The 19,872-nt window shown below is 42.1% G+C and overlaps 1 protein-coding gene and 1 long non-coding RNA gene across 2 annotated transcripts in view; one reads left to right on the top strand and one right to left on the bottom strand.

Moving 5' to 3' along the window:
• Window positions 1-19,872, top strand: part of LOC123377665 (SPHK1 interactor, AKAP domain containing) — a 110,459-nt gene that overhangs the window by 16,848 nt on the left and 73,739 nt on the right. The window contains exon 2 of the mRNA XM_045030843.1: window positions 19,051-19,153. Within this exon, the coding sequence (XP_044886778.1) occupies window positions 19,051-19,153 (103 nt within the window). The remainder of the gene's footprint in view (window positions 1-19,050; window positions 19,154-19,872) is intronic.
• Window positions 3,524-7,901, bottom strand: LOC123377670. The gene is made up of 3 exons (XR_006582269.1): window positions 7,855-7,901; window positions 4,876-5,152; window positions 3,524-4,063 (listed from the first exon to the last, which is right to left on the bottom strand). It is a non-coding gene; the product is annotated as an uncharacterized LOC123377670 (long non-coding RNA).

Genomic DNA, 19,872 nt, shown 5'->3' with positions numbered 1-19,872 from the left:
ACAGTAGTCCCAATCCCAGTCCCATCCCCTAACTGTCTACTTAATTAATAAAAATGCTTTGCTGTTAATTACTGTTTCCGTTATGTTTTTTCAAAGAAGACTGTGTTTGAATGGGGGGCGTGGGGAAGGGGGTGGTTAATTGCATAGGACAGTCACCTTTCCCAGGGTACAGACACGGGGGCAGGATCAGCAGCGGGTCACACACATGGTGCAGTCAGTAGGCACCCTGGTCGGTATGGGAGGTGTTTTCCAGGATCTGTGTGGGCGGGGGAGATGTGACTTTGCAGCAGGGGAGGGCGGTTACAGATCTTATACAGCGGTCCTTGTCCTGGACCGCTGAGTCACGCAGCTGAGGAATCTGTATCCGTCCTCCTCCACCACAAGGTCACATATCCGCCCGCACACAGAATTCCATAAAGAGGGATGGCAGGCTCCGTTGAAAGAAGCATTCCGGCACTGCGGACCGCTCTAGGAGCAGGAGCCTGTCATTCCTTGAGTTTAGAGGCGGTCTTTACATCACCGCACACCCTACCCAGCACAGTCTGCGTCCCAGTTTCAATCCTTTCACGAAAAGTCATGAATAAAGAAACCTTTGTTAAGTAATAATGGGACATGTATTTTATTTTTACACGTGTGCTGGAAGTGGGGGTAACGGGGTATGTAACCGAAGAGGAGAGTCAACAGTCAGTGGGTAAAGAAACAGGGGCAGGTTCAGCTTCTCTGTAAAGAAACTGAACAGTCACAGGTCACGCTGCTCGCTGGTATTTGAAGAGTTCCTTGTCGCTGTCCCAGGCGCCTGTATAGGGCTTCATGAGCAAGTGCATTAGCGGGCAGGCTGGGTCCCCGAGGATGACTATAGGCATCTGCACATCCACAACAGTTATTTCGTGGTCCGGGAAGAAACTACCTTCCTGCAGGCGTCTGAGCAGCCCACAGTTCCTGAAAACACACGCATCATGAACCTTGCCCGGCCACCCGACGTTGATGTTTGTAAAACGTCCCCTATGGTCCCCCAGTGCTTGCAGCACCATTGAAAAGTAGCCCAATTTCTCATCAGCTGACTGTGGAAGAGGTGGACGATAAAGTGCGAGGAGGAGAAAACGGCGATGATCGCAGCGGGCTCCATGCTTGCAGTGCTGTGGCGTCCGCGCTGTCACTGACCAGAAAAGTGCACGAACAGATTGCCCGCAGGCGCTTTCAAGGAGGGAGGTTGTGATTGACGGTTCAATGACGACACTTACCCAAAACCACCCTCGACACATTTCTCCCCCCAGCAGGCATTGGGGGCTCTACCCAGCATTCCAATGGGCAGCGGGGACTGCGGGAACTGTGGGATAGCTTCCCACAGTGCACCGCTTCCAAAGTCGATGCTGGCCCCGTGAATGTGGACTCAGAAATTCGAATTAGTGTATTTAGTATGGATACACAAATTCGACTTCATAAGGTCGAATCCACAAATTCGAACTAAGTTGATTCGAAATAGTCTTGTAGTGTAGACAAGGCCTTAGTTTAGACCATTTTACTTTGTCATCATTCACTTAGATCAGCAATCATATCAGCTTATGTCAATTCATAATCACAAATACTATGAAAGGCATTTGTCCACTACTTGAGAGTCAGGTTGTCCTTCCTTAGGGCCAAATGTGCTGTTACATCTTCAGTGGGAATTGCACCCATGGAATTTGGCTTTCCTGGGAATCCAGATTAGTGGCTATTGCTAATTATGTGCAACACTGAAACAGTCTTACAGATAGTCTTCTATTCCCTACAGCCTTCGATTTGTAACCGCATTAGATACAGTGTAATCGGTGTATGTTGGATGATGTGATCAACTTTTAAGGTTGTACCTGATCAGAAGAGGTGGTTTTATTTACCGTTAGTAACTTGACTTCTCTTCCCCCCTCAAATGGCATCTGCTGTTAAGGATTTGGATCTCTCACCAGTTTTATATTTGAGATTCCATTTACTTCAGTAAAGTTACTGCTGACATTATGCCACTGTAAGAGAAAGGGATCAAGCCCTGTGTATAGAAACTGGGATAAGTTACTGATAACATAATTGATGTGAAGATATTAGCGTATAGGATATTTTACTGTATACATGCCCTAAAGTTAATTCCAGTGTAATTGGATATAGTGACTGGAGTAGAATTAAAGTTGAACCTCTCTACAAATGTTACTGTCATTCTGTGACAAAGACGACTTCGCTATAAGCATACCGCGTAAATCAGCTTTTAAAATTTGAAAGCTATGGAAATTGTGTGTTAAAACCATAGACAGTTCAGGCACTATTTCTGATATCTTAATAGGAGTCAAACTTATTTTCTGTCTTTTAATAAAGGGACCAAGATCCAGAACTGGGTATAGCAAAGAATAAATTTAGCAGATGGTTTGAAAACCACTGTTCTAGAAAATGCTATGGGTCATGACCCAGTACTGGGTAATGGAATGTAAAGCACTGGGTCACAGCAGCTCTGGTCAGCACTGCCAACCAGGCTGTAAAAAGTCCTGGCAGCAGTGCTGCGCAGTTAAGGCAGGCTAGTCCCTACCTGTTCTGACACTGCACCCTAGAAGCAGCCAGCAGCAGATCCGACTCCCAGGTGGGGGGCTCCACATATTGCCTCTGCCAAGCACTTGTGCTGCACTCCCATTGGCTGGTTCCCAGCTGATGGGAGCTGGGGGGTGGTGCCTGCAGCTGAGAGACATGCAGAGCCACTTATGTACCTCTGCATAGTAGCCAGACCTGTGTTGGCCACTTCCAGGGTGAAGCGTGGTCCGTGCTGCCGGGACAGGCAGGAAGTCTGCCTTAGTGCGCGCACACACACCCCCACCCATGCTGCTGACTGGGAGCCACCTGAGATAAGCCTGCACCCCAATCCCCTGCCCCAGCCCCCTACCAAACCTGGAGCCCCTTCCTGCACCCTAAACTCCCCCATCCCTGGCCCCACCCCAAAGCCTGCCTCCCAGCCCAGAGCCCTGACCTCCTCCTGCACCCCACCCCCCTGCCCCAGCCCAGAGCCCCCCCAAACCATGAACCCCTCATTCCCAGCTCCACCCTGCAGCCCTGACCCCAACACTCTGCCTCAGCCCTGAGCCCCTCCCACACCCCAAACCCCTCATCCCCAGCTCCTTTGGGTCATGGGCATCAACAGTTTTCTTCAACTGGGTCACCAGAAAAGAAGTTTGAAAACCACTGTTCTAGAACAGCCTTCTGTCCCTCTGATTAATTACATTGATGCTGTGAGTGCAGCAGATTGCACCACAGAGAGAATTGATCAAAACAGGAACTGTGTCAACTTCCATTTTTAATGTTAATCAGGTACAGATTTGCTATGCAGGAGATCAGCATCAGGTCTTGTAACTAGATAGTAAGTTCAACCAATTGTTTTGTGCAGATTTAAGTGAATTGCAAAAACCAATCCATATAGTGACCTGATATAGGGAACTGAATGCTACCCAAGGTTATGAATGAAGTCTTGATAAGCTGGTGAGATGTTTTCACACTTAATTTTGCATTGGATAGTACCGATTTCTGGAAAGGAGGGGAAAAACGCTTGCTTAAAATCCAGCAGAATTAAAGCCTGATAGAATTCTAAGCAACTGGTCATCTGAACTTGTTTTAGCAGAATGGGCACTTGTCGCTAATTTCAGAGGGTGTGCACCAATCTGTCAGAAGAAGCAGAGTGGAAGCTTGCTGATAAAAAGATCTTGGAACTCCAAGAATAAATAATTGTAAGGTATAAGCCTAGACCACACATTGTGGGGAGAGGAGGGGGGGAGAGAAGAGAGAAGGGGACATGGTTGGGCCAGATCCTGAAGTCCTTATGCATCCATAATACAATAGGAATCTTGCTGACTCCAGACTCATTGAAGTCAAGGCAGGAGGGATTTGGGATGTTCAGCAACTCCAGGAGCAGGCCCAGATGTGTCATTTACTATTAACAGTCTTACAGCAGCAACTACAGGCTCCAGCTGAGATCAGAGAAGATTGTGCTAGGCACTGTGCAAAGAAGGAAGCACTCTGAAGAGCCTACAGTCTACAAAGGCAAGAGAAGAGGAATTAGCTAGATGCATTATGGTTAAGTTAACACCTCAGAATAGACAACTTCAAAAACAACAAAAAAGTGGATGCAATGTGCGCCATTTACCATACGCTCTGCCATGCCAGACACATTTAGGGGCATAAGATTTGTTCAGTGTTTAAGATATCTAGGATAATGGGGAAGGACAGGTCAACAAATTGTTACCAGGCATTGCTCCTTCATCTGCCTTTTCATAGCTCTAGTAGCAGTATTAGTAGAGTTTCATTTAGGATTTCTATAAGCAATCTTTGCTCATCATTACATGATTTTCAGTTGTACATTTTCCATATTTGCTTTCCTCATTTTGTATCAATTCCATTGTGTGAAGTTTTAGTATATGAAGTGGAGGATTTAGGCCCTGATCCTGCAAACATTTATGCACGTGCTTAACTTTAAGTTTGTGGGTAGCCCCACTGATTTTAATTTAACTTTACTCACATGAATAGTTTAACATGTGACTAAGCGTTTGCAGGATCAGGTCTTAGATTTATAATAAAGTCTGCATAGTCCATTCCTGGCACCATGATCCCCTATTTTTAACTCTCCCATCTCTCAGTGATAGCCCACTGTTAGACAGGAAAGCTTAAAAACAAAGTCACCGCCAGGTAGCGATTGCTCAGGTACTTCTTGAATCTGGTCTCACTTCAACCAGTTTTACACTGGTATAACCCCCATTAGCCCTCTCCCCCCCCCCCCACAGCTGCTTCTGATTTATATCAGAATCAGGCCCTATGTATGTAAACATATCTTTTATTTGCTGATTCCTAAAATAAGGATAAGATTTCCAAGGATACAGCATGAAAATTGTTTCAGTGCAACTTGCAGTTAAGTGGGATGTCCTCCAGTATTTTTTAAATTAAAACATCATTAATGCTGAAAATAAAGGCATCCTGATTTTGACTAGAATTGCATTTGAAGAACTTTAATAGCCAATGCCCTATTGGTGGGACTGAGATGAATAGAATAATTGCATTTAGGTCCCAGTGACTATAGAAAGTTAAAATTACTGTAGCTCAGTTTGCTGTCTGTGTGACATCTAGCAGAAGCCTTGACATTTCTGCAGCTTTCATTCTGCAAAACAAGAAGATGTGCACCCCAACAGAGTGATTGCATGTAAGATCTGAAAATAAAGCAGGTGCTTAGGGAACTTTGCTTTTTTAAAAAGTGCAAAAAAAAAACCTAGCAATACATTTTACTCATTTACTTTATAGTTCATATCAGCCTCCAGACCAGATTGAGGTGAGGTAGTCAGAACCCTCAATTCCAAGTGAAGTTAAGAGTGGAGGTAGCTGCATAGCTTTCAAAGGCCTTTAGCTCTATACAGGTTCAGACCTAGATATTGTCCTGTTGCATTATGCATGGGTCCCACATCCATTAAAAAAAAATCAAATCACGTTTGTTCAAGGTATTTATAGATTGAATGTTTGACTAACCATCTGTGCTCGGATTGAAGTACACACATCAAGACTTATCAAAACCAATTGAGTGTTAGAATAGTAATTTCAATGGCATCAAATCTAAAGCTGTCACTGTACAAGGACTATATTGACCCTTTTACATGCAAAGTTAAATTTTAAAAGAAGGGTACAAAATTCAGCAGATACCAGCAGCATTAGAAAGAGTAGGAATAGTCTGTTTCTTAGGTTGTGGTTCAAAAAAGATTGATGAAGTGAGGTAGGGTCTTACTTCCCTGGATGGAAGAACAGCTGTGACTATCTACCCCTAAACTATGTTCCTTCCATTGAACAGCCAGCTACAGGAACTTGAAAATTCCATGCATCTGTTTTTAACTATCCCAGGGATGCTAAAAGCTTTTTACAAATGACAATTAATTCTTAAATACTGTTTATTGGGATTTTTTGCAAAGCTTAAAGTCTTTAAAAAGGCATTTAATTACCCCTCTTTGTATACTTCAATACATACATCTTTTAGATAGTTAGCAATTTTGCCAGAGAGATGAAGCTTAAATGAAGCTCTGAGCACAAGATACCATAGTGTTTGGGTTCATTAAAAAAAAAATACATAGATGGGGCCATTATAGATATTGAATGTAGCAGTAGCAATAGGATGGTAAAGGGTGAATGATTGCTCTTGATGATGCATTTTGGCTTACTGTTAGTGATGGCAACAGCTCATTTATTCTTCTCTCAGTAGCCTCCATGGGCTACTATTTTCTTCTTGTACATTACACTTTTATAATGAAACCCAGTAATTTAAGTATGAATATTCTAAAGTTGTAAATAAGCCATTGGCACAAAGCCAGTGGTCTCTATTGTGACACTACATTGTGGAGCCACACCCTCCTACTGGAAGCAACAGGAAATATTGCTTCTCAGAGCTCCCAGGTGTGCACTGGGAATGCACCACCTGCTGCACCTCTTCAGGTGTGTAGCATACACATTTGCATGTCCATCCAATTCCTTTGGAGTGGAAAGTGTACCCCAAAACACTAGCACAGAACAGTCTCTGTCCTTAGGAGACTAAAAAGACAAAGACTAGGGGTCAGCCCGTGGTCCAGGGGTATAAAGTGGCTTAAATCCTTCTCTTGTGTACCTGTACAGGGTCTAGTCACACAAAGAAAATAAAATTAGAACTACTACTAAAGGATGCTGAAAAACTAAGACATTATGTATTCACAGGAGGCCTGAAAGGAACTTGGGTCTCTCTATACTGCAATTAGAAGCCCATGGCTGGCTTGTGCCAGCTGATTTGGGCTAATGTGCTGTTTAATTGTGGTGTAGATGTTCAGGCTTGGCTGGAGCCCACCTCTAGGACCCTGTGAGGTAGTTTCCTTTATTTATTAAGGCAATAACTAATTTTTGGGAGGGGCTAAAATCTCTAGTTGTCTACACCCAGGCACAGGAGATCTCTGAGGAACACTTAGATGCTGCAAATGCAGGTTGGCAATTTAGTAGCTGGCAGCCTTCCCTCTGAATAACTGCTGGCAAATAAAGTAAAAAAATAAAGGGAGTTGTGTTAGGGAGGATTATGCTATTGGAAATACCACTTTTTACTTGAGACAGGAAACTGAGGTGATAAAAATCATAGAAATGTAGGACTGGAAGGGACTTCTAGAAGAGATCAGGTTTAGACCCTTATGCTGTGGCAGGACCAAGTAAACTTGGACCATCCCTAACAATTGTTTGTCCAACCCATTTTTTAAAATCCTCCAGTGATGCAAATTCCATGGCCTCCCTTGGAAGCCTATTCTTAAGGGTAACAACCCTTATTGTTAGAAAGTTCTTCCTAGTATCTAGGCCATTACTTTTTATCCTATTTTTAGTAGACAAAGAAAACAATTGTCCTCTTTATAACAGCACTTAACATATTTGAAGACTTATCAGGTCCACCCCTCAGTCTTCTTTCCTCAAGAAGAAACATGCCAAAAACAAAACACAAAACAAAACCCACAGACCACATTTTCTCTTAGGTCAAGGTAATGGAGTTCTCTAGTTATCCCGGGGCATCTCCTTGTGGCTGCATCTAGGCAATAGTTCCACCCTGTCTGACACACCCTTCTGTCTTCTATTCATTCTGTGGCCCCCTCTCACATGCCTAGAGTTGCAGTTCTTCCTCTTTGCTAGGATGCTCCTTCTTTGTACTTGGCCTTCTAGTCAGGTCACTATAGTTTTCCCCTTCTAGGGTATAAGTCACTGGATTAGCTTACCAGATATTCTGACAGTCCCCCAATTCAAAACTATGCTCCTCTACTATGCCAGTGGCTAGTAGAGGAACTATTCCTTCTGAGCCAGGATCCTAGGTTTTCTACTCACCCTCTAGATCTTCTCCATGGGTTCTCTAGAGAGCAACTGAAGGTTTCTATGCTACAAGCCCCTTTGTCTCTCACTTCCTGGCTTTATACAAGCTCCCACCTGCTCCAGTCCAGATGAGCTCCATCTTCAATTAGAGTTGTCAGTGAAGCCTAAATCTACCCCCAGGTGCAGCCTGCCAGGTTAATTAGCCCCTTCTGAGCCACCTTAACCCTTTCAGGGGTGATGTGGGGTGAACACCCCTCACAGTCAGGTTTTCTAAACCTTTTGTCATTTTTGTTGCTTTCCTCTAGACTCTCTCCAATTTGTCAACATCTCTCCTAAAGTGTGGCAGCCAGAATTGGACACAGTACTCCAGCTGAAGCCTTACCATTGCCAAGTAGAGCAGGACAATTACCTCCCATGTATTACATATGACACACTTGTTAATACACCTGAGAATGATATTAGTCTTTTTCAGAGCTTCATCACATTGTTGACTCATATTCAATTTATGATCCACTATAACCTCCAGATCATTTTCAGCAGTACTAGCCCCAGCCAATTACTCCTCATTTTGTGGTTGCGCATTTGTTTTTCCCCTTCCTTAGTGAAGTACTTTGCACTTGTCTTTATTGAAGTCATCTTGTTGAATTCAGACCAATTCTCCAATTGGTTAAGATCATTTTGAAGTCTAAGCCTGTCCTTCAAAGCACTTGTAACTCCTTTCAGCTTGGTGTCATATGCAAATTTTATAAGCAAACCGTTTACTCCATCCAAATGATTAATGAAAATATTGACTAGTACCTGACCTGGGATTGACCCAAGGGGACCCCACTAGATACACCCTCCCAGGTTGACAGCAAGCCACTGATGACTCTTTGAGTACAGTCTTTCAACCAGTTGTTCACCCACTTTATAGTAATTTTATCTAGATCACATTTCCCTAGCTTGCTTATGAGAATATGGTACTATATCAAAAGCCTTACTAAAATCAAGATATATTACATCTACTCCTTCCCCCAGTTCCCATCTAGTAGGCCAGTAAACCTATCAAAAAGGGAAGTAGGCTGGTTTGGCATGATTTGTTCTTGACAAATCCATGGGGGCTATTCCTTATAATTCTGTTATTCTCCAGGTGCATACAAATAGATTGTTTAATAATTTGTTCAGTATCTTTTCAGGTATCAAAGTTAGACTGGTTGGTCTAGAATACCCTAGGACCTTTTTGTTCCTCTTTTTAAAGGCAATTACTATGTTTGCCCTTCTCCATTCCTCTGGAACATCACTTGTCCTCCATGAGGTTCTCAAAGACAATTGCTAATGGTTCATAGATTGCTTCAGCTACTTCCTTAAGTGCCATAGGGTGAATTTCATTAGGCCCTAGTGACTTGCATATATCTCACTTCTCTAAATATTCTTTAACCAGTTTTTCCCCCTACTTTGGCTTTTTTTTCTTCCCCCTTGTTGTTCATGTTTATTGTGTTGAGTATTTGGTCACCATTAACCCTTTTAGTGAAGACTGAAGCAAAATATGCAATAAACACCTCAGCTTTCAGAAATCACTTATTAGATTTTTATTTTTTTGACCTACACTGTCCTTCTTTCTCTTGGTCCTTATATATTTAAAGAACCTCTTCTTCTTGCCTTTTATATCCCTTCCTAGAGGTATCTCATTTTGTGTCTTAGCCTTTCTGAGTCAATTCCTACATGCTTTTTTTGAACTCCTCCCTAGCAATTTGTCCATGCTTCCACTTTTTGTTGGATTTGGGTCATTGAAGAGCTCTGTATGGAGCCATATTGGCCTCTTACTATTCTTCCAAGCTTTCTGGAATAGTTTGCAGTTGCCTTTAGTGTAATCTTCTTGACTACATTTTCTCTTAGATTTGCTTCCCATGGGACCTTAAACTCAGAGACCTGGTAGGCAAAGTCTGCATAGCTGAAGCCCCTGGTCTTTATTCTGCTGCTCTCACTCTTTCTTTCTCTTAGAATCTTAAAATCTATCATAGCAGCAAAGAGTCCTGTGGCACTTTATAGACTAACAGACGTATTGGAGCATGAGCTTTCGTGGGTGAATACCCACTTTGTCGGATGCATGTCATGATCGGTTTCACCCAAATTGCCTTCCACCTTCAGATTCACTAACCATTCCTCCCTGTTAGCCAGACTCAGGTCTAAAATGGCAGTCCTCCACTTTCTGAAACAAAAAGTTGACCCAATAAATTCCAAAAACTTAATGGAGGTTTTGTGTTTTGCTGTATTACTTTTCCAACAGACATCTAGATAGTTAAAAAGTCCTCTATTAGTACCAGCTCTTGTGTGTTGGATATTTCTGTTATTTCTTCTGGAACTGCCTTATCTACCTCCTCTTCCTGATTTGATGGTCTATAGTAGGTGTCAGGAAGGAAAAGAGGCATAAGGAAGCATAAAAGGCTAATGGGAGTCATTGGGGTTGAGGGCAGGGGATTGTATGTGCTGATCAGGAGGGAGGGCTATGGGGAAGTTTAGGTTAGGAGGAGAGGTGGGATGATGAGTAAAACAGTGGACAAAAGCTTCCAATGTTTTGATGAATTTTGAATTAAGAGTAGAAATCAGAAATGTAGGATTGGGAGGGACTCAATATATCTAGTGCAGTCCCCTGCACCGAGGCAGAGCTAAATATCATCTTGACCACCTCTGACGGGTGTTTGTCTAACCTATTCTTCAAACCTCCAATGACAGATTCCACAGCCTCCCTAGGTAATTTGTTCCAGTACTTAACTATCCTTACAATTAGGAAGTTTTTCCTAATATCCAACTTAAATCTCTCTTGCTGAAATTTGAGCCAATTACTACTTCTCCTTAGCCACTGAGGACAGGACAACAGTTGATCACCCTCATCTTTATAACAACCTTTTACAGTCTTCAGGACTGTTATCCTGTCTTCCCTTAGTTTTCTCTTCTCCAGACTAAACAAACCCAATTTAATTTTTTTTTCTTTTGTAGGTCATGTTTTCTAGACCTTTCATCATTTTTGTTGCTCTTTTCTGGACTTTCTCCAGTTTGTCCACATTTCCCCTGAAGTGTAGTGCCCAGAACTGGACACAATACTCCAATTGAGGTCTTATCAGTGTTTAGTAGAGTGGAAGAATTACTTTTTATGTCTTGCTTACAACACTCCTGCTAATACATCCCAGGATGATGTTCACTTCTTTTGCAACAGTATCACATTGTTGACTCCTCTAGTTTGTGATCCACTATAACCCCCAGATCCTTTTCTACAGTACTCCTTCCTTTGCAGTTATTTCCTAGTTTGTATTTGTGAAATTGATTATTCCTTCCTAAGTAGTATTTTGCATCTGTCCATATTGAATTTAATCCTATTTCAGACCATTTCTCCAGTTTGTCAAGATCATTTTGAATTCTAATCCTGTCCTACAAAGTGTTTGCAAAACACTATCTAAACTTTGATAAGCATTTCTCAGAATTTTGAGGCTGCTGGCTCTCCAGTGTGGTACAGTTACTTGGCTTGGAATTCTAATTCAAGCTTCTTTTACTATCTATTTTTGCTAGTTTTCAGTTTCATCATCAACAGAACATTAGGAATGTTGTAGGCCATAGCTGGAATTTAATTGCACTAAAAAAATTCACTGCATTTATTCAGTTCACTTACTTTAACAAAGATTATCCTCTTTCATGGATCAGCATTTTTGTATGTTCAAAGTGTTGAGATTAAGGATCATAACGAAAAGATGAAAAGCAGTAGGCTTTCATTGAACTAATCCTATTAAGAACTGTAATGGGCACTTAGTATTTATTGAACATGTTCCTTAAATAGGAACAATTACTGATCATCAGTGAGTTTTTGGAAGATCAAGATGTTAGAAAATTGAAGTTTGTTGATACTGTGTCACAAAATTAATTTTCTTTAGCAATAACTTGGGGAATTCTTTAAATTACCTCTTCTTGTGTGATGTGTAGCACCATCTGCCCGATCTGCAAGGAAGACAGTTATTTTTAGGAGCAGATGTGTTTTTTGATTAAGCCTTGAGTCATCAAGGTCACTCTTTTTGACATTCAATACAGCAAAATAGAAGCAATCATTTCACATTTTGGCCCAGTATTTAAAAAAAGAACATACTTTATTACAGCTAGCACTTTGATTCCTTGCAATTGCTTCCTGTGTTCTCATGGAGGTAGCTATAATTTCTGAGATGTTTATTTGCTTCTCAGTGGAAGCATTATGGTGTTTATAACAGTATTATTCATAGTAAATAGGGCAAGGTTTTTGTGACAGACAAGCTGCCCCTGACATATTTCTTATGTCTTCCAGAGAGAGAAGTAGCATATGACCTGCCTCTTCTCACCTCTAGTGTCTTTGGGTTAATCCCTTATCTTCATTTTTAAAGGTAACTTGCAAGAAAGCCAGTTTCACCAGCATCAAAATCAAAGGAAGGTTCTTTCAGTGGGAAAGTGGTTGACGCATCCTTCTCCTCCCCCATATTCTTCTACAACAGGACCCAAGATACCTATTGATTTTATTGTTGCACTGCAGCTTCAGTTCAGTAAGCAGTGAGCATACTTCATGTCAGCAGAATTCCTGGAAGAGGAATTCTAACACTGCACAGTCTGGGGTGTGTCATCGTAGACCAAAAGGGCTCTAAATCCAAGTGTGTAGCAGCAGCAGCTTACTCCAGGAGGCATCAAGATACAGGTGCTGCCTCAGTTTTGCTCATGCTGTTTAGCAGACTTGCAGTTTGCTGGTAACATGATCACCCAGCCAAAGCAAGAGAGTTTCCTGTTGGAAGGAGGGGACAAAACACTGGTGCTAACTTGTGATTTTAATCACAAGTTTCATAATTGGCATTTTCCCCCCAAACTCCACACTCTGATTCTTGAAGTACCATGAGAATCTCAGCTTTCATTAAACAAATTCTAGCCCTCATGCTTGCAGAGAAAAAAGCTTGGAAAATGTGACAAGTGTACCCTACAGGGTCAATGCAGAAGGCAAATAAAAAATCATAAAATTGTTTTTAGAGTCTCATGACTTAAGCCAAACCTATGATTTTTGGATGCTTGGGATTGACAATACTGCAAGGGTCCAAACAAACCCAACCTTTTAGCCCTTTTGTGGGCTCAGTATTCTTTCCTCAGCACTCTTCCACCACCTCTCTAGATGGCTCCATAGGATGGCCTATGCCCCCCTTCTGTTGAAAATCCCAGGATTGAAACCTTAAGTTGTGGGCAGCTTTCTGCACTAAACCCATGACCATTGTACTCAGTATCCTACAGTGCCTGCAACTCTTGCTCCTTTCTTGGCTTCTTCCTCACACAGCCTTTCCTAAGTTCCTTGTCCAGCTCCTTCTTAACAGGGAACCACTTTTGATATTTCCACTGATCCCAGAAAGCTTCCCAGCCCAGTACTGCTCCTACCAGCTACCCTTATGTTGAGACATTGATTCCTCATATTTCCCAGTAGGCCTGCTCTCAGGCACCACCTCTTGGGCATATGATTCCAGTTCAGAAGGAGAGAAACCATACACAGGTTAGAGCTAGGATTTGAACCTCTTAACAACCCAGCTCATCGTGTGACCGAGTGCAAAAGGCCCTGATTTAAATCCTGCACAGGATGTCATTTAAAGGTGCCATAATTTTCAAGGCCTCAATTAAACTCTCAAGTGCCACATTGATGAGCATAGTATGAGAGTGGGAATGGAACAGAAAGTCCCACTGGGGTAATGTGACTGTGCTGCTGCAGCAGAACCTTTTAGAACCCAACTGCTGAAGAACTGAGAAGGGCAGACAAGCTACACAAGCCCCAGAAGATTTTTCCTGGAAAGACACAGGTCTGTCCTGCTGACTTTGCCACAGAATTAAGGTGGGAGAGCTGAAGAGCCTGAGGAGAGTGTCAGCCATCTGCTTCCTTAAGACATCAGATGTGTGTTGGGATGTAAAGCTCACAAGGGGGCTCATAGGATTAAGAGAAGAACACCCCCTCCCCCCCCCAAAAAAAAAGTTCAAAATTTTGAGGGATGAGGAGATCTTACAGAGGAGGTGGGGTAGCGTCAGTCTGACCTCATATTGAAAGAAAGATTTGTGAATCTCAGGAAACAGAGGCTGAGTTTCAGCAAAACCTGAACTCTTGCAAGTTTTACTTACTTTGGTTTCATTACTCTTTTAGGCTCTAGATTTTTTTATTTTTTTTGGACAGGGGATGCCCTAACCTGAAGCAGCTTCCTGAAAATGAGCCCTCACATGCGCATGTGCTAATGTGCATCTGCTTCACATACACACTGCACTGAAGGTGCACACATGACTAAATGGGGGCCAAATGCTGTAGCCAATGTGGGGATGTGAACTCTGTATCCAGTAGCGCACGGACAAAGTTAGTCGTCATTGTCTTCCTTATGCAAAATGCACGTTCACAAATTTACTGAAAACTAGGCATTGGCAACCTGTGAAGTTTTTGGCAAACCTTCTTTGTTGTAGCTGCCATGTTTGATCACACTTTAAATAAGTCGATCCCCCTTTCCAGCAACCAGCCAGTCCAGATGAGTGAGTCAGCAGAGTTACTTATACCTAGGGCCCTACCAAATTCAGGACGATGAAAAATGCATCATGGACTGTGAAATCTGGTCGTGTGTGTACTTTTACCCTACACTTTACAGATTTCACCAGCATTTCTCAAACTGGGAGTCCTGACACAAAAGGGTCGGGGCAGAGAGGGGAGATAGCAAAGTTATTGTAAGGGGGTTATGGTATTGTCGCCCTTCTGTGCTGCCTTCAGAGCTGAGTGGCTGGAGAGCTGCGGTTGCTGGCCAGGCGCCCAGCTCTGAAGGCAGTGCCCCACCAGTAGCAGTGCAGAAGTAAGGGTGGCAATACCATACCGTGCCACCTTCTGCACTGCTGCCTTCAGACCTGGGCGGCCAGAGAGTGGCAGCTGCTGGGTCAGAAAGGGCCCAGCTCTGCACGTAGCAGAGCAGAAGTAAGGGTTGCGATACCATACTGTGCCACCCTTACTTCTGTGCTGCTGCTGGCGGTGGTGCTGCCTTCAGAGTTGGGCTCCTGGCCAGCAGCCACTACTCTCCAGGCACCCAACTCTGAAGGCAGCACTGCTGGCAGTAGTAGCACAGAAGTAAGGGTGGTGATACCAGGACCTCCCCTACAATAGTCTTGCAACCCCTTATACTGCCTTTTGGGTCAGGACCCCTAGTTACAACATCATGAAGTTTCATATTTTAATAGCTGAAATTATGAAATTTTCAGTCATAAGATTTTAAAAATTGTAATTGACCAAAATGGACCTTGAATTTGGTAGGGCCCTACCTATGCCTAACACTTACACAACTTTAGAATCGAGCTGCATGCCATATACAACATAGGAGTAAGCGTTCTGCTCTAATACCTCTGGAGACCGAGAACATAGACTTTTCAACACTTTCAGCTTCATGTTCATTCTCAAGTACTCCCACGTATACTGTCAGATGTCTTCTAAAATCACTGCTATGCTGTCCCATGTGCACAAAGTAGCCAGTCTTACAAGATTCACAGCTATAAGCTTCTGAGTGTCTGACATTAGAATTTAGCTCTCATCAGTCTCCAGTGACCTCAATGACAAGTGCTCCAAGTCACTGAACTTCAGTCTGTGGTTAGCCTGTTCTGTTTGATATAATTCATAACACACAGTGGCATTCTATTTCACTCAACACAGCTCCAGCAAGCCTTTCCATATTTGTACATGAAGATATTTTCCCTTTCACTTTAACCCGGTTTTCTTCTGGAAAATGTTGGATATCTTTTGCCTTATGTGGTTGAAGAGACTGGTGTTGTGTACTATACATGACTATGACCTGATCATATATTCAAAGGGAACAGATTTGTTAGTATGCTATAAATATAACTCCAGGACTAGTTTTCCACCTATATATTTTACTAATGGAGAAGGAGAACATCAAGACCAATAAACTCTTTGGTTTCTGGTCACGTTGATTGTTTGTTGATTTTTAGACTCCTCACATGAGCCCACCACAACGTGCCTGATTATATGTAGAACATACATAACAGATTATATCATCAGTGCATCAGCTCCCTCTAGTGTTAAGCTGTACATAAGCCCCACAGTTACCTCAGTTAAAAAGGTGAACATATAGATGCTCTTGCACTCGTACCTGAAGTTCAGACTTTGACTTGAACCTGAGTTCTAGACTGTGAAAATGGCACATAGCCTATAATAAGGGGCAATACAGCTGCAAGCATACTAGATAGATAAACTGAGGATTAAGATCAGGATTTAAGAGTAGAGACCAATTTACATGCACAAATATGCCCATATATACATGCAGAGAAAATCTGGTTTAGTAAAGTCTTTTATCCAAACTTCACCCCAAAATTCTTTACAGAACTAAAGAATGAGGTTATACAGTTAAATTAAGAATAGAGAAATTAAAATAGCATTAAATGCACAGTCTCTATCCATTTGAAGAAGTGGAGAAAGTCATATCCACATGCATTTGGTTTGCCATCAATATGACATGAGATGTAAAATGGAAAGTCAAAATGAACATTGTACAAGTATGGTACAAGTGTGGCTTTAATTAATCATTATTTGGGCCTGAGATAGTTAAATCAGTGAGATTCTGATCACTAACAAAACTGAGAAACCAGAGTGACTCCACTGACTTTAATGGGGATCCACTGGTGTAAAACTGGAGTAAGATCAGAATCCATCCCATACTTTGTCTTGAGTTACATAGACGTCCCCTATAATAATGTAATTTTTTCCTTGCTAAATTCCAAGGAAGTTGACTACAGATGTTGGAGTGTTTAATCTATGCAAAGGACCAATAGCTGTAGACAGGTGAAGAAAAGGCTGAAGATTGAGAACATTAAATGGTGGTGTAAAAAGGGAAAGGGGCATTTCCCTCCAGTACACCCCAGCAGGAGCATTGTACTCAGCACCTCCTCATGTTCTTCTCAATTTCCCAGACTACACTGGTTCAAAACATTCATCCATTTCATGAGGTCTCATTTATTAAGTCTTGCTATAGAGTGAAACTCGCTTTGTTAGTCGCCCTCGTTCACATCCACTGAGTCCATATAAAAGACTCCTGGTCAACTTTCTTGTCCCTGTTCAGGATGCCGCCCAGCCCCCTTCCTGGAGCTGGGATTTACTTTAAACAGTCACTGTGTTCCCTCCACCAGCTGGGAGTCCCAAGCTCTCCTCCTTGGAGCTGGGTTGTAACTTATGGCAGCTGTAAGGCCTCAGCTAACTTGTCTTTCAGGTAGTCCCTTCTCCCCAGTTAGTCCTCGGTGGGTTCAGCAGACAGCCTTCTCCTGCAGGTGACTGCCCTGCTATGTGGGAGGAGGCAGCATACCTGTTAGTTCCCTGCTCCCAGCTCATCCACAGTTGCTCGGGTGAGAGGGGAATCCTTCTCCTGCCCACTATGCAAGACTTCTGGTCCAGTCCCTTAAAGAAACAGTAACTGACTTTCTCCCAAACACTACTTATTCCCAGGACCACGTCTTCTGCAAAAGTACCTCTTATTTCTTAAGTGTTTGTGTACATCAGAGCCTCCAAAAAATCTTAAAGGGCCACGCCACATGATGAGGTGGGCTCCCCTCACACACCACTATCCTCAAGTAGTCAGTCTTCCCCGTCACAGGTGTAGTGAACATGCATGTCAGGTGAACTTCACTATTTAAGGATATTTGTGCCTTTACTGCATCTCTGTTAATGCACTGTACTTCCATGCAATAAATACATTTATTAAAAGTTACTTTAGCCTTAAATTTTCTTAGCTATTTTAAATTCACTGTATTTATTATTAATTATGGATCAGCTTCTGAGACCCTTACACTAACTGAGTAGGTCCAGGACCTCACTCAACAAATAGTTCTACTGACTGCAAGTCCCTATTTGCAGAATAAGTTACCTGTACTTACTCACACCGAGTAGCAGCAGCAGCAGCATCTGGCCCTACACAATATGAAGTAAAACATGTAAATATTATTCTGAGAACTCAGGACTCTCTTTAACCTATGAGATGGTGTGCCATGAATTTAGGATTTGCACTATTTGACTGTGCCTTGACTTAGTCCAGAGTTTTGGATGTGTGAGGAATGCAGGATCAAGTTCTCTATTTTGAAGATTTTCTGTATTCTATATGGGATAAACTTTCAGCTTGCTTCTCAGGAAATTGGATGCACAGCTTTTAAAGGGTACTGAGAACTGTGCTGAATTTGCTAGGCAATAACCTGAAAACAAACGACGCTTAGATTAAGTTTATAATTAATACTGAAGTAATGATAATTTAGGGCCTAGTTCTGCAAACACACACTTATAACCAGGTGGAATGGGACACTTAATACAAAGTGTAATGCTTACTATGGCGAGTAATGTTTGCAGGAATGGGCCCTTGGTGCTGAATGATCTTTAGGGACTCTGAAGTCATGCATAAAGAGAGGCAGGCTTATTTAACTGAATTTACCTTGCTGTTATTTGATTATTAATTATTTAGTTAGCAGTCTTTGTTCTACAAGAAATAATTAAGCTAATCCAGAAGCAGTGCTTTAGGATTGGTATCAGCTGCATGTATAAATACTTGACTGGAAGTCTGATTTGCATGACTTCACAAGAGGAAGATGCAGATGTGAAGGATAAGTACAATTCAGCAGCACGCACACAACATGCAATATAGGGTGTGTGTGCATTGTCTTAGTGCGATTATAAAGCTACTCTGCCTGGGCTTTTGAGTTCAGTCTCTCCCACTGTTTTCTTTTTGCTTTAATGACTATTATTCAACTCAGATCCCAGGCAGGTAATAGTGAGGATGAAGTATAGTATGAATTTTCTTTTATACTAGTGTCTACCAAGCTCAATTAACATAGTGAGGATGTCATTTACTGCTCAAGACTGCTTGCTTAAGAAAAGACGCCAGCACCACATTTTAGTATATTATTAAAGACAGGCAGACGTAACTAGGTCCAGCTAAGTGCTATATTCTAGTCCTTAAAAGGCAGCAGTCTGCTATTTTGTATTCATTATAGGATAGTCCTCCAAAAATGGGAAAATTGGGGTAATCAACAGAATGGTAACATCAGCCAGGGAAAGTGCAGAGAGGTTGGTGCAATTTGAGTTAAGATGCATTTCTTTAAATTGAGCTGTATTTTTGGCATCGTTTCATGTATTTATGTAGATGAGTCATTGGAAGGATTTTTGTTGTTGTTGTTCTCTTTCTTCAGCAACTTTGAATCCCCACTGATGTATGAAGTCTCAGAGCACCAAATCAGCGGCACAGACAGTTCAGAAAGCAGTTTGGGGAGCTCTGTCACAGCATGTAAGAAGGTAACTTCTCTCTAAGCTTATTTTATTTTCCAAGTCAGATCTAACCAACAGTGAAGCTCTGCTTTAACTCATGCCTTAATGGGGATTATGAAAATCAATTGATGCATAAAGTCAGTGATATAGAAACATTAATATTAAAATCTTAATGGTCTGGGTATTTTGCAGTTTTATTTGGTTAGACTATGTTTGCCAATGATTTGACAACACATGTTAAGTGTAGCAGTGATCACTGTCAGAGGCAGTTTTCCACTTTTCCCTTCTTACCAAAGCAGTAGACAGTGTTTGAACAGTCCCAGGACTGTGTTATAATAGGTTGTCAGGTTCTAGGTCCTTACCTAGAGGTCCAGAGCTCTTTTGCCTATTCTGGTGTCTGACTTAGTTGGACTTTATCAGTCCAAGATCATAAAAGAGTGAGTGTTATTTTGAGGCAAAAGGGACAAGGGAGACAACCCTAGGAACCGCTACGGGCAGGGAAAAGCTTAGACTAAGGTTTATGTTTAATTATATAAGTTAAGTGTAAGTTTGGACTAGAGACAGTGTGTGTATGTATACACACACTATTAGGAGCAAGGCAGGACATTTATATGTACACTTATTTCACCGTGACTGAGAATATGCCACTAAAGAACTTCAAACTTACTACCATACATTCCGTGTCCTACAGGGCCAGGTTGTGGCTATCTCATGTAGGAGACAAAGAGGGGGAGAACTAGCAGAAC

Source organism: Mauremys mutica, chromosome 9 (genome assembly GCF_020497125.1).
Source record: "Mauremys mutica isolate MM-2020 ecotype Southern chromosome 9, ASM2049712v1, whole genome shotgun sequence".
Classification (NCBI taxonomy): domain Eukaryota; kingdom Metazoa; phylum Chordata; order Testudines; family Geoemydidae; genus Mauremys; species Mauremys mutica.
This window is presented reverse-complemented; position numbering and strand designations above follow the sequence as displayed.